We start from the raw sequence: 24,857 nt of genomic DNA on the forward strand, positions 1-24,857 counted from the left end.
TTTGGGAGTAAATAAAGTTATTAAATGTGTTATGTATGGTTTATTATTATTTCAGTACTGTTTTATAAAATAAATCTATTAAATTTTAGTTGCAGGTTCTTAACCATCAGTTTTTCTGTAGATTTAATACATATAGTTACAGGTTTTCGTTTTTTTTAATGTTTTTAGTATTTATTTGACTGTGGTTGGTCTTAGTTGCCACATGTGGGAGCTAGGATCTAGTTCCCTGACCAGGGATTGAACCCAGGCCCCCCAGCATTGGGAGCTCAGAATCTTAGACACTGAACCACCAGGGACATCACCAGTTAGTTTTTTAAGTATACATGTACAGTTTTAGAAATTCTTCACTTACTTCCTTGGTCTCAGGATTCTTAAAATTCTGGAGGAAAATAAGGAATTTTGCAAAAAACAAATTGAATGTGACTAAACTATCAACCTTGTTAGATTTTATCTGTTAGAGAGAGCAGATTCTAAAACAATAGGAGCGGGATTTCCCTGGACTTCCCCAGTGGCTAAGATTCCACTCCCAATGCAGGGGGCCCAGGTTCCGTCCCTGGTCAGGGACTAGATCCCACATGTTGAAACTAAGAGTTCACATGCTGCATTCTGTGTAAAATAGTGGACCCATGCAGTTCAAAATCAAGTTTTCAGGGATCAACTGTATATACTTTGTGTGTATGTGCTCAGTCGCTCAGTTGTGTCCAACTCTTTGTGACCAGGCGCCTCGGTCCATAGAATTTTCCAGACAAGAATACTGGAGTGGGTTGCCATTTCCTCCTCCAGGGCATCTTTCTGACACAGGGATCAAAACTGTGGCTCCTGCATCCCCTGCATTGGCAGGCGGATTCTTTACCACTTAGCCACCTGGGAAGCCCAAGTATATACTTTCCTCATTCAAAATTATGATTAATTAATAATTAACACTCAAGGAGTATTTACCTTATCGACTCAGATTTACACTTACCTCAAGGCTATGGTTTTTCCCGTGGTCATGTATGGATGTGAGAGTTGAACTGTGAAGAAAGCTGATCGCCGAAGAATTGATGTTTTTGAACTGTGGTGCTGGAGAAGACTCTTGAGAGTCCCTTGGACTGCAAGGAGATCCAACCAGTTCATTCAGTCCTGGGTGTTCATTGGAAGGACTGATGCTGAAGCTGAAACTCCAATACTTTGGCCACCTCATGAGAAGAGTTGACTCATTGGAAAAGACACTGATGCTAGCAGGGATTGGGGGCGGGAGGAGAAGGGGACGACAGAGAATGAGATGGCTGGATGGCATCACCGACTCGATGGACATGAGTTTGAGTGAACTCCGGGAGTTGGTGATGGACAGGGAGGCCTGGTGTGCTGCGATTCATGGGGTCGCAAAGAGTCGGACACAACTGAGCGACTGAACTGAACTGAACTAAGGAGTTATATGGAAAGGAGTGATTCCTTTCCCTTTTGCACTCATTTATTTTCCTTTTCGTGCACCTTAGTGACTTACATGAAAGTGAGTTGTAACTCATTTAAATTCTAGTCTCCAGTGTGAAGTAGTTTATTGTTTAACTCAACAAGGCTCTAACCGGGACTGTGAGAAGGGGAGTGTCAGTATTTCCCAACAGCAAGGTCTTTAGCAATTAAGGCGTGGTACTAAAGAGCCCCATTCCAGTAAAACATGTTCCTGCTCTGCATCTTCTACTATGCACTAAACAAATACGTTTGTTCTAATCTTTAAATAAAGGGAAAAAACTAGAAAGAAAAAAAACCACCATCCAAAACCAAAAGTAATCTATAGCCTCAGAAAATTCCTGGACATAAACTATCGGTCACTGGATTTTCCTTCATCTCTGCCAAGTTCCACAGCCTCTGAGCAGGTTTCCCAACAGGAGATGAGAGAGGAGGGGCAGGCAAATGTTGCTAAGTAACACACAGGGTACAGTTGTGCAGTGGGCCTATCAGATGACACAATCTTGAGCTTTGCGCTGGTTCACAGTCATTCCACGATGTAACAAGAGCTGCAGTATTATGTAGATACAGAGAGGCAAGATAGATCATTCCTAATCCCAATGGTTACTTCCAAAAGATCACATACTTTAAGAAAGATACGGTTACTTACACCTATGAATTTTTCTTGTTAGTCTTATTTTTCCCTGGAACATTTTCAGGGGTAGGTATCATCTTTTTGTATTTGTGAATTAACAAATTAGTTCAATCACTTATTCATTCAACAACTATTCATCCAGTACCTATTAAAGCATTGTTACAACTTAAGCATTAAAATCGAGACTCAGAAAAAATAAAATAAAATCGAGACTCACTGATATCATGAATTTTCTTTAGAAGTTGGTTATAAAAATGAAAAAGAAAAAAAAAGAGGGAAAAAGCATAAAGATCAAAATCAGCAATTCCTTAAAATATTTATTATTGTTGCATTTTATTTTTAAGCTTAGAATTTATGCTTTTATTTCATATGCTATGGGTTACAAAAACAGGTTTTCCCAATTATTATGGAAAGTGGAGAGGAAATGCAAACATGAATAGCTACATAACACACATTGGAAAAGACATTGTTATAGAAGCATTTACCAGAATTCCTTTTTAAACAAGGCACTGTTTTGTAATTCAATTTATACACATTTGAAAAAGCACAGTATTGTCTAAAGTGACCTGTGCCTGTTATTTACTTATGCGTATTTATCCCCTATTCTATAGCTAGGATAAGTTTACTTTGTTGGGGGTTCAAAGTTATTATGCCTGAAATATATACACAATGCTAATATTTATTGAGCATCTAATTTATACAAGCTGGAGTGATGTTAATTATGCATGCTTTGTCTCCTTTACATTTTAAGAAGTAGATACTGTCATCATCTCCACTTTACAGATAGTAAAACTAAGGTTAAGTAAGTTGTCTAAAGTCATACAGATTGAGTGACAAGCAGCAGACCTGGGCAGTCTGTCTCTAGAACCCTCCCCATTAATCACTATACTATACAACTCCCCTTTAGCTTCATTGTTATTTCCTGATCAAAATTTCATATGGTACATTAAGATGTTCCTAACACGTAAGAGTGTTGAACTAGAGAACTCTCTCTTCCCTCCGTTCTTCCCCTCTGGTAACCAGAAGTTCTTTTTGAGTCTATGAGTCTGTTTCTGTTTCGTAAACAAGTTTATTTGTATAATTTCAGATTGTGCATACAAGGGATGTCATACAGTAATTGTCCTTCTCTGACTTACTTCACTTAGCATAATAACACTGATTCACTGAGTCTTGACTGGGTCCAGGAATCTCATTGCTAACCATCTCTTAGGTCAGTCTTACTATTTGGGATAGGAAATCTCTCTGCTATGTCTGTTTTCATATGTTCTCTTTGTCTTTGGCATTCTGAAGTTTCATCATGATATGACCAAGTATGGATTTTGACTAGGCACAAGTTCTTTTTATTCTACTTAAAATTGATTGAGACTCTTGGACATGTGGGTTAATGTCTGTGGTAGGCAGAATAATGAACCCTCAAAGATGTCTATGTCATAATCTTCAAAACCTGTGACTGTTAGGTTACCTGACAGAGACTGATTAAGGTTGCAAATGAAAATAAGATTGCTAATCAGATGATTTTAGAGAGATTATCTTGGATTATCCAGGTGGGCCCAATTTAATCACAAAGGTCCTTTATTATGGAAAAGAGAGGCAGAAAAGGAAGGGTCAAAAAGGAAGGGTCAGATATGAGAAGAACTTAACCTGCTGTTGCTACTTCTGAAGATGGAGAAAGAGGGCCAGGAACCAAGGAATACAGGCAGCCTCTAGTAGCCGTAGGGCTTCCCAGGTGGCTCAGTGATAAAGAATCCACCTGCCAATGCAGGATCCTCAGGAGATGTGGGTTTCATCCCTGACTTGAGGGAATCCCCTGGAGAAGGGCATGGCAGTATTCCTGCCTGGAGAATCTCACGGACAGAGGAGCCTGACAGGGTACAGCCCATAAGGTCACAAAGAGTTGGACACAGCTGAGCAACTGCGCATGCACACACACAGAAGCTGCAAAGGTCAAGAAAACAGATGCTCTCCTGGAGACTCCAGAAAGGAAGACTTGCCAATATCTTGCTTTTAGCCCAGTGAGACACAAACTGGACTTCTCACCCACAAAACTGTAAGATAATAAATTTGTGTTGTTTTAAGGTATAGGAATTTAGGTATAGGAATTTGTTATTAAATACATTGTGGTTCAGTTCAGTTGCTCAGTCGTGTCTCTTTGCGACCCCATGAATCACAGCACACCAGGCCTCCCTGTCCATCATCAACTACCGGAGTCTATCCAAACCCATGTCCATTGAGTTGGTGATGCCCTCCAACCATCTCCTCCTCTGTCGTCCCCTTTTCCTCCTGCCCTCAATCTTTCCCAGCATCAGGGTCTTTTCAAATGAGTCAGCTCTTCGCATCAGATGGCCAGAGTATTGGAGTTTCAGCTTCAGCATCAGTCCTTCCAATGAACACCCAGGACTGATCTCCTTTAGGATGGATTGGTGGGATCTCCTCGCAGTCCAAGGGACTCTCAAGAGTCTCCAACACCACAGTTCAAAAGCATCAATTCCTTGGTGCTCAGCTTTCTTTATAGTCCAACTCTCACATCCATACATGACCACTGGAAAAACAATAGCCTTGACCAGACGGACCTTTGTTGACAAAGTAATGTCTCTGCTTTTTAATGTGCTGTCTAGGTTGGTCATAACTTTCCTTCTAAGGAGTAAGCGTCTTTTAATTTCATGGCTGCAATCAGCATCTGCAGTGATTTTGGAGCCCCAAAAAATAAAGTCTGACACCGTTTCCACTGTTTCCCCATCTATTTGCCATGAAGTGATGGGACTGGATGCCATGATCTTAGTTTTCTGAATGTTGAGCTTTAAGCCAACTTTTTCACTCTCCTCTTTCACTTTCATCAAGAGGCTCTTTAGTTCTTCCCTTTCTGCCATAAGGGTGGTGTCATCTGCATATCTGAGGTTATTGATCTTCTTTCACCATTTCTTGAAAAATTTCAGCCATTATCACTTTTAATATTGCCTCTTCATTGTTTCTCTTCTTTTGGAACTCTGATTCAACATATATCAACCTTTTAATTCATTTTTCGTGGCTCATAATCTTGCTTTTCGGTCTGCTCTCTATTACATTCTTTAGATCTATTTTTGTGTACTAATTCTCTTTTCAGTTACATTTCTAATGATGTTTAACCTGATCATTAAAATTTTCATTCAACAATAACATATTTCATTTTTAGAGGTCTTATTTGGTTCCTTTGCAAACTTCACTGGTCATTTTTTTTTAACATTTTCTTCTTATTCAAATTTTCAACCTTTTTAAAAAATTTCTTTAAAGATAATAAACACACTTATTTTATATTCTGTAACAACCCACTCCAGTGTTCTTGCCTGGAGAATCCCAGGGACGGGGGAGGCTGGTGGGCTGCCGTCTATGGGGTCACACAGAGTCAGACACGACTGAAGTGACTTAGCAGCAGCAGCAGCAACAATCTAATGTCTGAAGCTTTTCTGTAAGAAAGTGTTAGTCACTCAGTTGTGTCCAAATCTTTGTGACCACATGGGCTGTAGCTTGTCAGACTCCTCTGTCCATGGAATTCTCCAGGCAAGAATAATGGAGTGGGTAGCCATTCCCTTTTCCAGGGGATCCTAAACCAGGCACTGAACCCAGTCTCTTGCATTGCAGGCAGATTCTTTACTATCTGAGCCTCCAGGAGAGCTTTCCGTAAATTGCTTCTAATTCACGCTACCTTGTTTTCTAGTGTGTTTTATACATTGACTTAAAGCTCATGTTTCCTGTGGGAACTGTTTGAGGCTGGAGTTGAAGGATGTTCTCCAGAGAGGACATTCTTTTGCTTAAACTAGCTGCCTAAGAGTAGTACCAACTTCAGTTCAGTTCAGTCGCTCAGTCGTGTCCGACTCTCTGTGACCCCATGAATCACAGCATGCCAGGCCTCCCTGTCCATCACCAGTTCCCAGAGTTCACCCAAACTCATGTCCATCGAGTCGGTGATGCCATCCAGCCATCTCATTCTCTGTCGTCACCTTCTCCTCCTGCCCCCAATCCTTCCCAGCATCAGAGTCTTTTCCAGTGAGTCAACTCATCGCATGAGGTGGCCAAAGTATTGGAGTTTCAGCTTTAGCATCAGTTCTTCCAATGAACACCCAGGATTGATCTCCTTTAGAATAGACTGGTTGGATCTCCTTGCAGTCCAAGGGACTCTCAAGAGTACCAACTTAGGACAAATCTAATATAAATTTTCAGCATACAGTGTTTGGGACCACCTAGACATTAAGACAGAGAAGGCAATGACACCCCACTCCAGTACTCTTGCCTGGAAAATCCTATGGATGGAGGAGCCTGGTAGGCTAAGTCCACGGGGTCGCTAAGAGTTGGATACGACTGAGTGACTTCACTTTCACTTTTCACTTTCATGCATTGGAGAAGGATATGGCAACCCACTCCAGTGTTCTTGCCTGGAGAATCCCAGGGACGGGGGAGCCTGGTGGGCTGCCGTCTATGGGGTTGCACAGAGTTGGACACGACTGAAGCAACTTAGCAGCAGCAGCAGCAGCAGATATTAAGAACTGTGACAGGGTTGAGATTTTACCCTGCTACAGTTAGCCTGCCATAATTGCACGAATTTTAGCAGAAGACATGTGACCCTTGGGTCAGAGACTAAGGACAAAGCAGTAACAGTAGCCAGAGTGTCAGCATTTGTGTTGGTTCCTCACATCCCAATTCCCACAGGGCACACAATGGGGGTTAGGTGACATCTATACATGCAGTAAATTGCATTACAGAAAAGGAACACTGAACTTATAGAACACGGATATTTTATGATGGGCAGAAAACATGCCTGCCTTTTTTTCACAGAGGTAGACATTATGGCTGTCTTCCAAGGTTGTAAGCAAATCTGTCTCCAGAGGGAGATATTATCATTATCCTCCAAAACTATAAAAACTGTTGAAAAGATAGTCTGGAACAAAGACAGTTCCAGAAACTTGAGACAGTCATGAAGTCTACCTTCTCTCTTAAGAGGAGGTAGTTTTAATTGGGCCATGAATCTTTGCTTGTGTTTGCAAATTATTAGTATAGCTTTTCCTTTCCTTCTATCCAGAGCCAAGGTCAAGACTGGTAAGGTGTCCAAGTTTGTGTGTGTGTATATATGTATGTATTTGTGAGAATCGCCTATTAGATACCCTACCTTGACTAGGATTTTGGATTTGTCTCCTGTCCCTACATCCTTCATGACCATCAGAACTCTAGTTCAAGTTCATCAGAATTAAGAAGATACTGCCCCATAAAATCTTCCTTTTATGAATGTTTACCTCTCCAAATCCCTGCTTTCACTTGGCATTTGGCCTTTCTTAACTCTTCGCTAGTTCACTAATGTATTTGAACAGATGTTTCTTATGTTCTATCCAGTTTTTGTGTGTGCATGTGTAAGAAGGTTATTCTGTGTCTCTAATCTCTCATACTGCCAGGATGGCTAAAATGGAGGGAAGATAATAATGACTGAAGTTCATGGTATCATGAGTCATCTGTATGAGTGCTGGATTCATCCAGAAAGCTGGCAGGCTTAGACAAGAATATACTTAACCAACATGATTAGGAAATGAGGTTTTTTTGTTAACTAGATTTTTCCACTAGTTATCTGAAGAGCTGTCTGCTTTGAGGGTAATATCACCCAACAAAGGCTGTTACACACAGGAAGCAAAGCTTCATTTTTCTCTGACTTGTATGTAGTCACTGCACACAGGTGAGAAACAGGAGGGAAAGGGGCAGGGCACAACCTTTAAAAAATAACATTGCTGTTGAAGATAAGACATAAACTGGTTAGAACTGATTAGACCCAAGATGGTGGAAGTGTTGACTTCCAGTAGACCTTGAGCTTCATTATATGCTCATTGTAATACAGAAGCATGCTAAATCACACACCCACGGGTGTCAAGACAGTTCTGAGGCTGACCATAAAAGAACAAAAAGTGGATGGTGGTACAATACCTGTAAATCTCTGTCCCTTCTCCAAAACAGATGGAATAATCCCTCCCATTCCTTAGCCTATGAAATTACTCAGCCCATATAAAGTAACCACCCTGTATTTTGGGGCCTCATTTTCAGAGGTGGCCCACACTCTGTTTATGGAGTGTGTATCTCCTTAAATAAATCTGCTTTTAACACTTAATTCTCAGAGCAGAGCCCCCTTGCCTGCCCACTTATATCCCTCACAAGTGTCCTATATTAACACAACTACTTCTTGCCTATCACTTTGTTTCTCACTGAAGTCCTTCTGCACTGAGACATAAAGAACCTGAGCTTCAGTAAGTCCAGACACCAGGTAAGTGCTTTTAATTAAAGACAGTGGTTCCAGATGCAGACATAGAGAACAAACTTGTGGACAGTGGGAGAAGGAGAGGGTGGGGCAAGCTGAGAGGCTAGCATTGAAACATATATATTACCATATGGTAAAATAGCTAGCTAGTGGGAAGCTGCGGTATAACACAGGGAGCTCAACACAGTGCTCTGTGACAACTTAGAGGGGTGGGATGGAGTGGAGAGGGGGAGGGAGGGCCATGAGGGAGGGGCCATATGTAGACTTATTGCTGATTCGTGTTGTATGGCAGACCAACACCACATTGTAAACCAATTATCCTCCAATTAAAGAATAAATTAAAAAAAAAAGACAGTGGGTTTGCGTCCCAGACTGTGGATTCAAGTTTCAGTCTGAGTTTTGGCTGAGTTTGAATCCCATCTGAGGCGCCATTGGGTTTGAGTCTCAGTGTGAAACTAGGTGTGTGGTTTCAGCTGTAGTCACTGATTATTTTGTTGGCAATTTTAGAAATGCTGCATGTATTCAATTTCATACTTTTCACATAGTAACTACTAGGTCACTGCAGGTGTTCAGACACTCTGAAAATTTGCTCCTCAGTGTGGCCCACGATCAGCAGCATTGGCATCGGGACCACCACCTGCAGTGCAGATAGAAATATAAATCTTAGTCCCCTGCCCAGCCCTACAAGAATCAGAATCTTCACTTTAGTCAGATCTTCAGATGGTTCATTTGCATACTAATATTTGAGAAGTACTGCCTAGAAAAATACTTTAAAGGTATAGTTGCTTATGACTCTAACAGTAATTAAATTTGGAGGTGGTTATAATAGGATGGAGAAGGCATGGTTTAAATTGCAAGGAGATCAAACCAGTCCATCCTAAATATTCAACCAGTCCAACCCGGAATAGTCAACCAGTCCAACCCGGAATATTCATTAGAAGGACTGATGTTGAAGCTGAAGCTCTAATACTTCGGCCACCTAATACGAAGAGCTGACTCGCTAGAAAAGACCCTGATGCTGGGAAAGATTGAGGGCGGGAGGAGAAGGGGGTAACAGAGAATGAGACGGTTGGGTGGAATCACTGACTCAGGGGACTCCAGGAGATAGTGAAGAACGGAGGATCCTGGTGTACTGCAGTCCACGGGGTCGCAAAGAGTCAGACACGACTTAGTGACTGAAAAACGACAACAACAAGAAAAGAATCAGAATCTAGGAATTCCCTGTGGTCCAGTGGTTAGGACTCTGCGCTTTCACTACTGAGGGTGCAAGCTGAATCCCTGGTTGGGGAAGAAAACCATGCTGTAGAGCCCAAAAAAACACAAACCAAATCAGAATCTGAGGTCCACTCCTAAGTAACACTGTAACAGTCAGCAAATCACTTAACATATCTAAATGGAGGATCTTATTTCACAAGAATGTTAAAGGAAAAAAAAAGTGCCTATGACAGGGCCTTCCTGCTGGCTCAGTGGTAAAGAGTCTACCTGCCAATGTAGGAGACATTAGAAAACTTAATTTAGACAATCAGTGGAATACTTCATGTATCAGCTACAGGCAGGGATACTAAAACTTCAGTCAGAATTCTTCTAATTTCTATAGAAGGAAGAAATATTTTCTGGAAGAAAATATTCTTTTGTACCTACTAAGAGGGACCAACTCTTCATCAGCTTATATATATATTATTAACTTTCTTTTCCCATGAGGTTCATTAGCAGTAAAATAAAGGTGTATATATATATATATAAATATATTTAAAACCTCTGAACTTAAGCCAGTTGATTTCATGTTTTACTACAATTTTAAAATGAAAATATTAATAAATTTTAAAAAAATGAAAATATTAGCATAGAATTCCTATGAATTTACTTACAGTTTGAAATAAAAATGCATGATCAAAAACGTTTGAGAGATACTCTATATGAAAAAACATTATGGCAAATTACCCACAGTCTATATACTATTGTGAGTTTTGCTTGTTTGATGTTTACTCCACTATATGAATGGACATTCCTTCCTATTAATATGCTTCCCTATTGGCTCAGACAGTAAAGAATCCGCCTGTAATGCAGCAGACCTAGGTTCGATCCCTGGTTGGGAAGATCCCCTGGAGGAGGGCATGGCAACCCACTCCAGTATTCTTGCCTGGAGAATCCCATGGACAGAGGAACCTGGTGATACAAATTAGATTGATACCATTCAAAAAAAGTATTCCATTTTATTTTTTTTGGTCATGTCCCAAGACATGTGGGATCTTAGTTCCCCAACAAGGAATCAAACCTGTGCCTCTGCACTGGAAGCACTGAGTTTGAACTGCCAGAGAAATCCCATAAGCCATTCTTGAAACAGCTATGGCATAATCCACTGAACGGATGTGCTATTATTGATTCAACCATATTTTAACTCTTTCTAATTTTTATCATGAAAACCATGGTCATGTACAACTTTGTACACATAACTTTGCACACCTGCCTGATTATTTTCTTTTTGTCCACTTAAGTTAGTGCTTTATTTTTTCATCCTCCATAGAATACTGATTTTATAACACTGAATAGTGTGATATGTACCATTACAGCAAAACTTGCACTTTCTAAAAAGATTAGGATAAATAGATCATCAAGGATAAGGGTATACCTAGTGCATTTACTAAAACATATCACAATGATAAAAACAAATGATCACATACAATAATCTTCACATTGATATAAAATTGATATCGTCCTTGTTGAATAAATTTTGTATTTTATTCTTATTATGTTCCAATACTCTTACTGATTTATCTTCGTTTCAACTAATAAAGAATTAACATTTCAGAACTGTTAAGACTGATCAAGTGTCACTGCCTACATATATTGATTATCTGCCAAAAACACTAGCTTGCCTGATTACTTCTTTATAAAACTGAAGTATAGTCGATTTACAATATTGTCTTAGTTTCAAGTATACAACACAAGTGATTTAGTTTTATATATATGTATATTTTTTCAGATTATTTTCCATTTTAGGTTATTATAAGATATTGAATACAGTTCCCTGTGCTACACAGTAAATCCTTGTTGCTTGATTACTTTTTTGAAAGTTCTCAAAAGTAGAACTGTTAAGTCAAAAGAGATACATGTTTAAAATTTTATAGACTCTGGGGGTCCAATGGTTAAGAATCTGCCTGCCAATGCAAGGGACACAGGTTCGACCCTGGTCCCAGAGGATCCTCCCACATGCCACGGGGCAACTAAGGCTGTGTGCCACAACTACTGAGCCTGCACTCTAGAGCCCATGCTCCAGAACTACAGAGGCCACTGCAATGGGAAGCCTACACCTGCAACGAAGAGTAGCTCCCATTCGCCACAACTAAAGAAAGCCTGTGCGTAGCAGTGAAGACCCAGCATGGCCGAAAAATAAAAAAATAAAGTAAAATTTTAAATTCATATTGCCAGAATGCTTCTGAGAAGGTATTTTAGTGACTTGTTCAGTCACTGAGTCATGTCTGACTCTTTGCAAATGGACAACATGGACTACAGCACACCAGGTTCACCTGTCCTTCACCATCTCCTGGAGTTTGCTTAAACTCATGTCCATTGAGCCAGTGATGCCATCTATCCACCTCATCCTCTGTCACCCCCTTCTCCTCCTGCCCTCAATCTTTCCCAACATCAGGGTCTTCTCCAATAAGCCGGCTCTTTGCATCAGGTGGCCAAAGTATTGCAGCTTCAGCATCAGTCCATCCGATGAATATGCAGGGTTGATTTCCTTTAGGATTGATTTCCTTTAGGATTGATTTCCCTTGCTGTCCAAGGGACTGTCAAGAATCTTCTCCAACACCACAGTTCAAAAGCATCAATTCTTTGGCGCTCAGCCTTCTTTGTGGTCCAATTCTCATATCCATACATGACTACTGGAAAAACCATAGCTTTGACTATATATGGATGGTTTGTCGGCAAAGTGACAGCTCTGCTTTTTAATACACTGTCTAGGTTTGACAAAGCTTTTCTTCCAAGGAGCAAGTGTCTTTTAACTTCATGGTTTCAATCACTGTCCTCAGTGATTTTGAAGAAAAGTATAACATTGCTCAATTTCCCTTTCTTTAGTGAAAATCAAGCAGCAATATTTGCCAATCATGAGAGGTGAAAAGTGATTCAGGAATTATTTAAGGCTGTGCTCTCAAAAGAAAGGGAGTGAGGGAAAAAGGATGAGTAGGGAAAAAGTTGTCAACGTGATCCCAAGGGGAGCGCTGGAATATGACTTGCCCCACAAGGGGACCAATTTTTCTACCACACTATCTGTTGGTCATTGGTAGTGAGCCACCTCTGGGTAAGTACTGTCTTGGATTAAATAGTTCCTTTTGTCAAGGGTCATTCTTTAGACTCTAGGGAAAGGAGAGCTGTGAACTTTTAGCTGCCAACACTCACAGAAGCTCCAGAATGGGTGTACCTTTCTGTAGGGAATATTGGTGGGTGTAGTTGAGTAGTGTCCCTTCAAGTTCATGTCCACCAGAACCTCAGAATGTGACCTTATTTGACAAATAGCTCTTTGTAGGATGTAATCAGTTATGAGATTGATGAGGCTCAGGACACAGCACCTCAACATATGGCACTTAGTGTATTTTCACCTGAAGGAGTTTGAGAAAACAGCAGAAGTAGGAAGGTCATTGTGACCAATCCACCACTCCCAAAGCAGGCCAAAAAACTTTCTTGTGAAAGGTGCCTTCCCTATATCTAGAGGAAGGGAGCATTCTTATCTCTTGAAGACAAAGGAATGCTGAGAAGAATGTGAACAAACAAGCCTTGCTAGTTTGTTCCCCATTTTACTACTTACCCTATATACATCAAGTTACCATATTCCTCCACAACTGTCCACTTTTCAGCAAGCCCAGCAGTTAGTATACTACGAATCTTAAAAAATGTATATAAGCATATAGGTAAATTGACTAAATACTATTTATCCAATAATAATGATAAAATTGGGGCTTCCCAGGTGGTGCCAGTGGTAAAGAACCCGCCTGCCAATGCAGGAGACATAAAGATGTGGGTTCAATCCCTGGGTTGGGAAGAGCCCCTGGAGGAGGTAATGGCAATACACTCCAGTATTTTTGCCTGGAGAATCCCATGGACAGAGGAGCCTAGCAGGTTGTCGTCCATGGGGTCACAAAGAGTCAGACACAACTGAAGTGACTTAGCACGCACGTCCCCTGGAGAAGGAAACGGTAACCCACTCCAGTATTCTTGCCTGGAGAATCCCATGGACAGAGAAGCCTGGTAGGCTACAGTCCACGGGGTTGCAAAGAGTCAGACACGACTGAGCGACGGGACGGACAGACAGACGGATGCAATAATAAAATCAATGGGAAGATATTAAATTCTTTCTGAGACTATTTAATCAAGCATATTCCAATCTTTCCCCCAGATCTATTTTACTGACAGTAGCTCCAAGCTTCAATTTCAGTTTAATGAGTTCTTGCAATTAGGCTACTTAAAGCAATTTTTTTTCCCTAGTGGATAAAATCATCTTTATTTAATTTCTCTAGATGTATTTATATCATCAAAACTAGTGTTATAAACTAGTGAATATAACAAAACAGAAATAGACTCTCAATGGATTAGAGAACAAACTAGTGATTAGTAGTGGGGAGAGGAGATGGGGAGGGCCAAGATAGAAGTAGGACATTAAGAGGAACAAACCACTATACACAAAAATAAGGTACAAGGATACACTGCACAAGACAGGAAATGGTAGATGATGTTTTACAATAACTATACAGGGAGTGTAATCTTTAAAAACTGTGAGTCATTGTTCTACACCTGAAACATATATAATATTGTGAATCAACTATACTTCAGTTGAAAAATAAACTGTAAAAGAAATGCTACATTCGTTGATAATGGAGAAGGCTATGGATTTGTGGGGACAGGAAGTAATGGGATATCTTTGTTTCTTGTTCTCAATTTTGTGGGGAACCTAAAACTGCTCTAAAAAATAAAGTTTATTAAAAAATTAGTGCTGTAGTCCCAATTTTACTGCCATGTTCATATGCTACTATTGCTAAGTCACATAGAAGAGGGATAAACTCTTTGGATACCTGAGGCATTCTTTTATTTAAAGATTGAATATCAAAAAAGGGAAGTGGGAGGAAATTATTTAGTATCTGCTGCTGCTGCTAAGTTGCTTCAGTCGTGTCTGACTCTGTGTGACCCCATAGACGGAAGCCCACCAGGCTCCCCTATCCCTGGGATTCTCCAGGCAAGAACACTGGAGTGCGTTGCCATTTCCTTCTCCAATGTGTGAAACTGAAAAGTGAAATTGAAGTTGCTCAGTCATGTCCAACCCTTAGCGACCCCACGGACTGCAGCCTACCAGGCTCCTCCATCCATGGGATTTTCTAGGCAAGAGTACTGGAGTGGCTTGCCATTGCCTTCTCCGATTTAGTATCTAAGGAGTACTATAAACAGTTAGGCACTGGATATTTATTAGTAAATAAAATAGAGCCTTTGCCTTCACATCATGATTCTTGCTTCTGGTTAAAGATGGGGGACAGGGTGCTAAACACATTTTCTTTCTGATTCTCTTAAGACAACACTGAAGGAAAGATTCAGAATAAACCAGTAATGGAGAGACTAGATAATGGGCTTTTGATATATATTATATTATATTATATTATATGCCATGCCTCGAGGCATTCAGGATCTTAGTTCCTCTACCAGGGATTGACCCCATGTTTCCTGCAGTGGCACTGAGGAGTCCTAACCACTGAACTGCCAGGGAAATCCCAAAAATATTTCTAAAAGACTATTCTGACAAATATAATAGAGGAAGCTGGAATCTTCATCTAAAAGGCTAGAGAGATGCAGGTGGTCTGCCATAAACCTCTGAGAAGTTCTGGGGCTGCTAGAACTGGCATACAAGGGAGTGCACCAACAGACTTAGCTGGGATGTTAGTTGGAGAATTGCATATAGGTCTGCTGACCCTCCCTTATTAGTGCCTCTCCTCCTACAGGCAAAATTGTTAAATCAAGGGCATCAGACATTTAGCCAAAAACAGAAGTGCTCTGCTCTGACAGGAAGGAAATGCTAAGCCTCCTAATATAAGTAGTAGCTCCACAGAGGAAGATAGACAACTGATAAGAGGCATTAAGAGTCAGTCTGCCACTAGGGGACTTCCCTGGTGGCTCAGTGGTAAAGAATCTGCCTGCCAACGCAGAAGACACAGGTTCAATCCCTGGTCCTGGAAGATCCCACATGCCCTGGGGCAACTAAGCCTGTGCTCTACAACTACTGAAGTCCGTGAATCCTAAAGCCTGCACTCCACAGCAAGAGAAGCCACCACAATGAGAACCCTGCACACCTCAACGAGAGAAAAGCCCGTGCAGCAACGTACACCCAGCACAGCCAAAATTAAATAAAGTTAAAACAAACAGACAAAAAAAAGAATCAGTCTGCGAGGTAATGAGAGTCTAAAGCCAAACGGTGGAAAAAAGGGGATAGTGACATGATAGCACTGGAGAAGAGGAAGGAAAATACCAGAGAGATTAAGAGAGAAAAATGAATGGAAAATACCCTCGTGAAAGATCGTATCTTCAAGATTACGGAACAGGGACTTCCCTGCTAGTCCAGTGGCTAAGACTCCGCTCTACTCATGCAAGGGGCCAGAGTTTGATCTCTGGTCAGGCAACAAGATCTCACAGGTCACAACTGTGAGCTCACATGCTTCAGCAAAGATGTGCTGCAACCTCGTGTGCCACAATTAAGACCCTGTGTAGCCAAAAAATAATCCAAGAGAGATTACAGATCACATGCTAACCATTTCTATGGAAAAAACAGGACACTTCAAAAAGGTTAGGTAAAACAGTCTTACAACGCATCTGAACCACTGAATGTTAGACAATAGGTAATATTTTCATGGTTCTGAGGAAAATTAATTTTTAACTTGGAATTGTATACCTAGACCAAAACCAAAAAATATCAAATGTAAGAATGTGGAAAGCAACCAGTCTAATCCTGGTTCATTGAGAAACTCATAGCCCATCTGGGAAGAAAGACATGTAAACATGATACACATAAGATAAGCAAAGTGTAGAGAGGTCTCACAGGATGTCATCATTACGAATGCTGCTGCTGCTGAGTTGCTTCAGTCGTGTCTGATTCTGTGCGACCCCATAGACGGCAGCCCACCAGGCTCCTCCATCCCTGGGATTCTCCAGGCAAGAACATTGGAGGGGGTTGCCATTTCCTTCTCCAATGCATGAAAAGTGAAAAGTGAAAGTGAAGTCGCTCAGTTGTGTCTGACTCTTCACAATCCCCTGGACTGCAGCCTACCAGGCCCCTCCATCCATGGGATTCTCCAGGCAAGAGTACTGGAGTGAGGTGCCATGTCCTTCTCCGCATTATGAATGAGGGGCACCCAACCTTGTCTCAAGGTAGGAGAAGACTTCTTGAAAGAGATGATCCTGAGCTGAGCCTTAAACCATGAGCACACAACTCAGTGAATCTCTTCAACAAATTTCCCTGACTTAGATAAGACTGTGTTAAGAGAAATTTTATCCATATTCAAGCTTGACTTTCACATAGCTTATAATCTGGTCATGACTAAGGGCATAAGCATTAAAAAAAGTCATGACTTTGCTTACTATTCCCATCACATATTCACAGAACCTGATACACAAGATCTGCAGCTCAGTTCTCCTCATGACTAATCCACTGTAAGTTGGGCATACCCACCTTTTGACTTGAACAAACTGTTGAAACCATCACTTTATTCTTTCATTGAAGTTCTCTACCTATGTCAAATGAACTCAATTTTGTAACGTTTAGATAAAACTTTTCAAATTCCTTACAGGCATGTGATTAGGCCTTATTAATTTCTAGGTGGTTATCATTTATTTTTTTGTTTGTTGGAAACTTAGGGCAGGCTCCATTCTGGTGTCAGACAATAATTAATACTATAGAGGAGCTAAGAAGTTTAAAGAATGACTGGCAAAATCATACTTGTGGACTTTTTTTTTCCTATATTTTCCTGAAAACACAGTAAGCCAAAGAAATGAATAAGGTTCCAATGCAGTCTTTCATGTATTCCTTCCTACTTGGAATTCATTTTTAATTCTTTTTTTTTTTCATTTTTAATTTTCTAAATAAAAAAGTCCCCCCAGCAATCAAAATGAACTAAGCATTCACGGTGAGACCGATTAACCTACTTTTTAATTTTTTGTAGCATATTGTAGTTATCATATATTTGAGGACACCTGATATTTTTCTGTATGTGAACTACCAAAACAATGACAACAAAAAGATTTTGTAGTCTGTCTACAGAAAATTATAACCTTTAAGGATCAAATTCATTCACCATATGTTTTAGTTATTAGAATAGAGAGATTCAGCTAAAAGATAAAGAGGGAGTGTTGTAGTAACATTCTTGTAGTTAGATTATCCTTTATGAAAAGAAAAAATGTAAATTAAAAACCCCACTCTGGGGATCGGAGAAGGCAATGGCACCCCACTCCAGTACTCTTGCCTGGAAAATCCCATGGACGGAGGAGCCTGGTAGGCTGCAGTACATGGGGTCGCTAAGAGTCACGACTAAAGCGACTTAGCAGCAGCAGCAGCAGTCTGGGGATACCAAAAAAGTCCCTCCCACGCCCACTGATTGCAGTGTAGTTAAGGATCATTTTCTTCCCTGTTTCAGGATGGGGGCTTTCCTTGTAGCTCAATCGGTAAAGAGTTTGCCTGCAATGCAGGAGACCCGGGTTTGATTCTGGCATTGGGAAGATCCCCTGGAGAAGGAAATGGCAGCCCTCTCCAGTATTCTTGCCTGGAGAATCCCATGAACAGAGTAAGCCTGGCAGGCTACAGTCTATGGGGTTGCAAGAGTTGGACGGATGGAGAGACAGACAAAGACAGTCAAAACTCAGGCTGTGTCCTGGGTTAAATAGTGTCCCCCCCAAAATTCATGGCCACCTGGAAGCTGAGTGTGATCTTATTTTGGAAATAAGGTCTTTATAGATGTATACAGGTTATGATGCAGTCATACTGTATTAAGGTTTGGGCCATAATCCAATGACTGATGTCCTTTTGGAGGGGAATCTGGACACAGACACAAATGAATGAAGGGCATGATAAGAAAGAGGCAGAGATTGGAGTTACCCTGCCACAAGCCAAGGATTGTCGAGGATTACTGGCAACCACCAGAACTGAAGACAAGAGGCATGGAGCAGATTTTCCCTCTGGGTCTCTGAAAGGTACCAACCTTATATACACCTTGATTTTAGACTTCTGGCCTCTAGAGTTACAAGAGAATAAATTCTTTTCGTTTTAAGCCACTCAGTTAACCGTAATTTGTTAGAAGAGAGCTAGGAAACTGATATAGGCATGAACCTCTTCCTCCACTGGATCAGCAGCAGATGGGCATCCCTCTCTTGATCTGGCCTGCATCCTCATTCCAGTAGGGAGAAAGGTCTGATTCCTAATCCCATTGCCTCCAATTCCTCTTCTTCAGCTTCCCTGGCACTGACTTTGTACTAAAGAGTCTAGAATCTGTTTCCCCACTAGCCTTTAAACTTGAAGCTTTATTCTCAGACTTTAAATCAATGTTTAAGTAAACTAAATATGCCTTCCAGAAAAGTAACAGGTATTTACATATCAGTTAATACTCTGAAACTTGACTGACTAGAGAACTGCTGCTGGTTGCATGGAAACAGCAAAGGCAAGGAAAGCCTCTTACATATACTGAGAAAATGAACATCTCAATGGCAGTGGCAACTATAAATTCTGTGTATTTCATAAGCCCTATGGCTCAGATAGCTTCCCTAGTGGCTCTGATGGTAAAGAATCCGCCTGCAATGCAGGAGACCTGGCTTCGATCCCTGTGCTGGGACGATCCTCTGTAGAAGGAAATGGCAACCCACTCCAGCATTCCTGCCTCGAGAATCCCATGGACAGAGGAACCTGGTGGGCTACAGTCCATGGGGTTACAGAGTTGGAAACGACTAACAACTTTCACTTTCATAAGCCCTATGACTTTTCTATGCACTGAGAAGAGGGACCTAGTGACTGATATCAATAGAATATGAAGGAAACGAAAACAGACATGGTAACTTTAACATATAAAAGTAGAGTCAACGACAAAGAGGATGAATGTCTCAATGGGATAATTTAATCTTGATTTCGCTCAGTCGTGTCTGACTGTGACCCCATGGACTCTACAGTCCATGGAATTCTCCAGGCCAGAATACTGGAGTGGGTAGCTGTTTCCTTCTCCAGGGGATCTTTCCAACCCAGGGATCGAATCCAGATCTCCTGCACTGCAGGTAGATTCTTTACCAGCTGAGCTACCAGGAAAGCCCAATGTACACTAAAAATACTTGGCAGTGCAGTCTATCCTCTATTGTCTTAGAGACCTGGGATTAAATCGTATCACTGACCGACCACACAAATTATCCTCCTGGAGCCTCAGTATTGTTATTTGTAAAATGGAGATAATGCATAACTTCCTCACAGAATACTTGTAAGGATTATATTAGCTAGCTTATATAAAATACCTAGGATTCAGTAAATGTTAGCTCTCATTCTCACCCCACTTACTTGCCAAAAATTGTCATTTTTTCCCTCAAGCCACCTGCCCTTACTCCCACTGATTCTTTGGTCCTCTGCACTTGATCGTGCTTCCCACATCATATAGAAATGAAGTTACTACAGATCTTCCTCAGTTTATGATGGGATTATGTCCCATAAAAACCCATCATTAAATTGAAAATAAAATGAATTTAATAAACTTATCCCACTGAACATTAGAGCTCAGCCTGGCCTACCTTAAATGTGCTCAGAATATTTACATTAGGCTTCAGTTGGGCAAAATCATTGAATGCAAACCCTATTTAAACAGTGTTGAATATCACCTGTAATTAATTGAATATTATACTGAAAGTGAAAAACAGGATGGCTGTAAGTGTATTGGTTTCACCTTTTTTTCCTCCACTAGCTCCTCTCCTTAATATATGAGAAGTTCCTTCCTCTTATTAAAAGGAAACTAATAACAAAACAAAACTCTGAACTTGTCTTGACTATGGTAGCTACAATCCTATCTTTCTCCTACCTTTTTTAGCCAAGTTCCTAAATTTTTCATTTAAATTTTATTTACCTTTTGAAAAGACATTATATGAATCAAAATTCAAAAAGTATGCAGTACAAATTCTCCCTCCTGTCTCTGATTCTCAAGCAGTTTTTCTCCTCTGATCAGTTTCTTGTGGTCCTTTTAGAGATAAGTCATGCCTATATAAGCAACTATATATATTTTTTTCTTTGTATAAAAATGTTATCATATTAGGAACAATCTTCTAATTCTTGCTTTTTTTTTCATTTAAAAATATATATTAGAGGTCTTTCCATTTAATTACCTATACAACTGCCTTATGGTTTAGGTCTTCTGAAAAGCACATGATGCCAAGATATGATTAGACATATAGGAGGAAATGCCTGTGAGAGAGAGAAAGGAGGGAGCTGAAGGAGCTGTCAGGTCCCGATGATCTGCTCCTGTGAAGGAGAGAGGGAAGGAAGGAGGGTTGGGTAGGCAGTGACTCAGACTGCAACACAGTTCTAAGAAAGTTTCAGATAGGCTTAAATCTGGGGAGTTTTTAAGCTAGAGTCACTTTCAGAGGCACCCAGCATCTTGCAGGAATGAACCTGTTTCAGTATCCTGCTATGTTCAGTCATAGGCTAGGAGCAATTTCTGGGCACTATGAGCACACTGCAAATGCCCTGGTAGATTCAAAGCTTAGCAGCTGGGGCTTTCCTGCAAGGAAGAAATTGGAGAGGCAGATTCATAGCTTTTATAATACTTTTAGGGCCTTATAATAATCCATTGGTGCATGTACTGTAATTTATCCATTCCTCTTCTAACAAACATTTTTGTTGTTTCCCAGTCTTTTCCTAGCAGAAACAATGCTCAATGAATAACCTTAAGGTATATCATCTTGCACACATGGGAATTCCACAAATTGGGCTCTTGGGGAAATACACTCTGAGATGGAGATTAACATGAGATCAATGCTTCTGGAAGGAAAAGGAAGAAAGCTAGATGGGGGAGACTGACAAATTGATCTGCAATGCATTCTCAGTGATGGCCTGAGTCACCCCAACTTGGCTTAAAATTCTACTGCCTATAGAATGAGGAAATCTAAAGCTTCCACTTACTATATATAACTCTTCATAATCTGAAATTTTCTCTCTCCAGTCATTTCTTAGCCACCTCCTTTCCCTGCCTTAATTAACCTGTAACGTTCAAGCTAGTTGCCTTTGTCAGAATATATTAGGTTCTCTCATGCACATGCCATTTTGCAAGAAATAATTCTCTGCTCTTTACGTCCCCACTTGTCCTCCACATAAGATTCTTCAAATTTCAGCTGAAAAAACTACCTCCTCATGACGCCTACCCTAACTCCTCCGAAAGTCCTCCTGTTCTATTGCTCTTCGTACCCACAGTTTGTTTTTAATTTGCTTGCATGCTTATTACTTCAGTACGTTTCAGTCCCCAATGGAAAAGACCAGTTTTCATTGGTATCTCCAGCACTTATTATAGTGCCGGGAAACAATGGAAACTCAGATATTTCATGATTTACATCAATATCTGAGGAAGTTTCCCAGGAAACTTTGCAATAAATAAACGGTCCTCTTTCTTTCTCCTTCCAGGTTTCTAGGTTTCCTCCAAAACCTAGCAGGCAGGTCACTATTAACTTTCCTTGCCACTTCAGGTGGAATCGACTATTTCCTCTTCTATGCAAGTCCTATTCTAGCACTAACCAGGTTTAAGATTGTATCACAAGCATCTGATACATTTTACGCACGAGACTTTCTTGAACATTCCAGGAAAACGTCACTATTATGCAAAGATCATAAAAAAACCAAAAACCCCTCAACAGTCCAACCCAAACGATAGTTTTCAAACGCTGCATCCCGCAGGTACTTTTATTATCCCTAGACAGACGGCCAAAACCTCGGCTACATATGCTAGGAAGAGACCATGATTAGAATGCTAAGAAAACGAAGACCTGCTGCTGGGGCGCGAAAGTTCTCTGTCTGATGCTAGAACGAGGAAACCGCTGAATGTTCAGGTTTTGAAATACGGTTTTTGTATCGTAAAGAGAAAAGATTAACCTATCAGGAAGAACCAAGCACATCCAATTACCAATCAAGAGCCGGAAAGAAGCCAAAGCCAGGGGATACCCACGCATCAACGAGGACGTCATTCTCTCTTCTTCGCCAATGAGCGGTTGGATGGGGCGGGGCAAGAGGCGGGCCAGTGGCTATAAAAAACAAACAACACTCTTCGGTACAACTGCTCTAACACAGTCCTTGCCTAGCAAACCTCTGGAGCAAACTTCTGGGCAAGGCGCCTTTCGAATACTTTTCACGCTCCTTCTCGCCCGGGGACCGTTTTAATAGAGTACGTCCCTTACATCAGAACAAGGGCCTTCTTTCCACCAGCTCCCACAGATTCGCAGAAAGCACACGACAACTTTGCGCTTTTTACCTTCGCAGGAACTGGCAGTCCAGCGCTACCTGAGGTGGGGCGGCCTCAGTGCGCAGGCGTGCATGTCTACTGAAGGCGGGGCTCTAGCGACCCATGTCAGCATGGGAGTTGTATTTCCTTCGGCCGCAAAACTCAATTATCTCGGAGGCAAAGGGAACTACACTTCCCGGGAGTCTCCGCAACTTCGGGGCGGGCGGGCTGATTCGTTAATGAGCTCGAGGAAGCCGCGGCGCGGCCCACCAGGTTCCAAAACAAGGAAATGAAGGGGGGAGGCGGGACTGGGGCTGCCTGCGGGACCTGCCGCCGCCGCCGCCGCGGAGGAGGAGGAGGTGGAGGAGGTGGCTGCAGCGGCCGCCGAGAAGTCCCTTGCTGAAGGCGAATCGCGGGGCGGCGGGCGGCGCGCGCGCGCGCGCCCGAGCGGTGGCTGTTGGAGAAGTGGAGCGGCGGTCGCGGGGGGAGGAGGAGGAGGAGGAGGAGGAGGAGGGACTGAGCGGCGGCGGCCCCCGCGTCCCGGTGCCTCTATGGGGAAAGCAGACAATGGATTATGATTTCAAGGCGAAGCTGGCGGCGGAGCGGGAGCGGGTGGAGGATTTGTTTGAGTACGAAGGGTGCAAAGTGGGACGCGGCACCTACGGGCACGTCTACAAGGCGAGGCGGAAAGATGGGTAAGAGCAGGGGCGGGGGGAGAAGGCTTGCTCGGGTCCTCGCCCAGCCCGCGACCTCGCGGGGTGGGTGGGTCGAAGCCCAGTCGGGCCGTGCCCGGGCTGGGGGCGAGGCGGAGGTGGTCTCTGGGCTGCGTCCCAGGGCAGCCTCTCAGGGGCGCGGGTTCTGCCAGACCCCAGCGTCGCGCCCGTCGAACTCCCGCGGCGCAGCCTGGCTGGGGGGCGTAGGTCTGGTCCCGAAGGGCGCTCTCCGCGTGCCAGGAGCTGGCGGCGGGACTCGAGTTGGGACCTCGGTTGGAGGTGGAGTTTGGGGGGGGGGGGTGTCTGGTCTCCAGGGGAGACGCGGAGGGCTGGGAGAGCTCCGCCGAGGAGTTGCCGCTCCGGCCCTGGGCTGCTGGTGACGGTCGTGGTGGAACTTCCAATCGGCTGAGCGCCTCCCGGGGGCGGCGGTTTGAAACCTCGCGGAGGAGCCTGTCGGGCGGCCCAGAGCGCCTGGGTCCTCGCCAGCCTCACCGGTGTGAGCCGTTCGGCACCTTGGCCCTAGGGGCCGGCCAGCCCGGTGGTCCCTCGGCGCGGTCCCTTCTGTCCCTGTCGTGTGCCGGGCGGCCACTTCTTCACGCCGCTTCGTCAGGCTGCGAGTTCTCTTTCTCCCATTCTCAATTTCCAGTTCTGCACCTTCCCCTCGAATGTAGGACCTTCTGAGAGACGAACCGCGTTTTGCTGGCAGAACTTCCGAGTTCGTTCTTGTACCTCATTTCGCTGCACCTTGGGTATTCTCAGGTCCTCCACTCCATCCTCTGCCAGACGACTGCGTGCTGAGGTTTATCGGGCACCTAGATTATCCAGAACGGAATTCGAGTGACACAGTACTGGGCCTGAATCTTTGTTTTCCTGGGCGGTGAGAGATAATTTTAGGGACCCCCTTAGTAAGCTCTTACTGATTGTTCTCTTAGGAGAAGAAGAGCTGGACGTTGTGTTGAAAAACGCCTGTCCTTCGTCCTGGAGGGCACGAGGCTCGTACTCCAGGACAGGTGGAACCAGTTCCCTACCTGAGAAGGGTGGGTTTAAGTCAGTCGTCACCTGAGGGCCCATCCTGGCAGGGTTTCCCCTTCCCCAGAGTTAGGGAGCCCAGGAACATCTGCTTATCCCGCGTAAACTTTAAAGACGATCAAACTATGTGGAAGAGAGTTTTTAGGTTCGTAGCGAAACATTTCTGAATGAACTGATTATCAGCCGTAACGACGATGGAAAGATCTGAAGTGCTGCTTATCGTTCTGCGCACGCTTTTGTAATTGACGTGGCTGATTGATGGACTCTAGGATCAAAGTAGTGGTAGTGTGTGG

At 42.6% G+C, this 24,857-nt stretch overlaps 1 protein-coding gene and 1 long non-coding RNA gene across 5 annotated transcripts in view; one reads left to right on the forward strand and one right to left on the reverse strand.

Annotated features, from left to right (window-relative positions):
* Nucleotides 1-970: 970 nt before the first annotated feature.
* Nucleotides 971-22,881, reverse strand: LOC148776311 (uncharacterized). The gene is made up of 3 exons (XR_016038417.1): nt 22,550-22,881; nt 9,436-9,523; nt 971-8,985 (listed from the first exon to the last, which is right to left on the reverse strand). It is a non-coding gene; the product is annotated as an uncharacterized LOC148776311 (long non-coding RNA).
* Nucleotides 22,882-23,137: 256 nt separating this feature from the next.
* Nucleotides 23,138-24,857, forward strand: part of CDK19 (cyclin dependent kinase 19) — a 177,833-nt gene continuing 176,113 nt past the window's right edge. For 2 of the 4 annotated variants that reach the window (XM_055433868.2, XM_055433867.2), the window contains exon 1: nt 23,382-23,517. Coding sequence is in view for 1 of the 4 variants with exons in the window: in XM_055433865.2 (XP_055289840.2) it covers nt 23,390-23,517 (128 nt within the window). In the remaining 3 variants the exon portion in view is untranslated. Of the gene's footprint in view, nt 23,518-24,857 lie in introns of all 4 variants that reach the window. The other 2 variants (XM_055433865.2, XM_088840629.1) reach the window with 2 other exon arrangements.

The sequence above is a fragment of the Moschus berezovskii genome, chromosome 10 (assembly GCF_049115385.1).
Source record: "Moschus berezovskii isolate FMDL1 chromosome 10, NW_MosBer_1.0, whole genome shotgun sequence".
In the NCBI taxonomy this organism is placed as follows: domain Eukaryota; kingdom Metazoa; phylum Chordata; class Mammalia; order Artiodactyla; family Moschidae; genus Moschus; species Moschus berezovskii.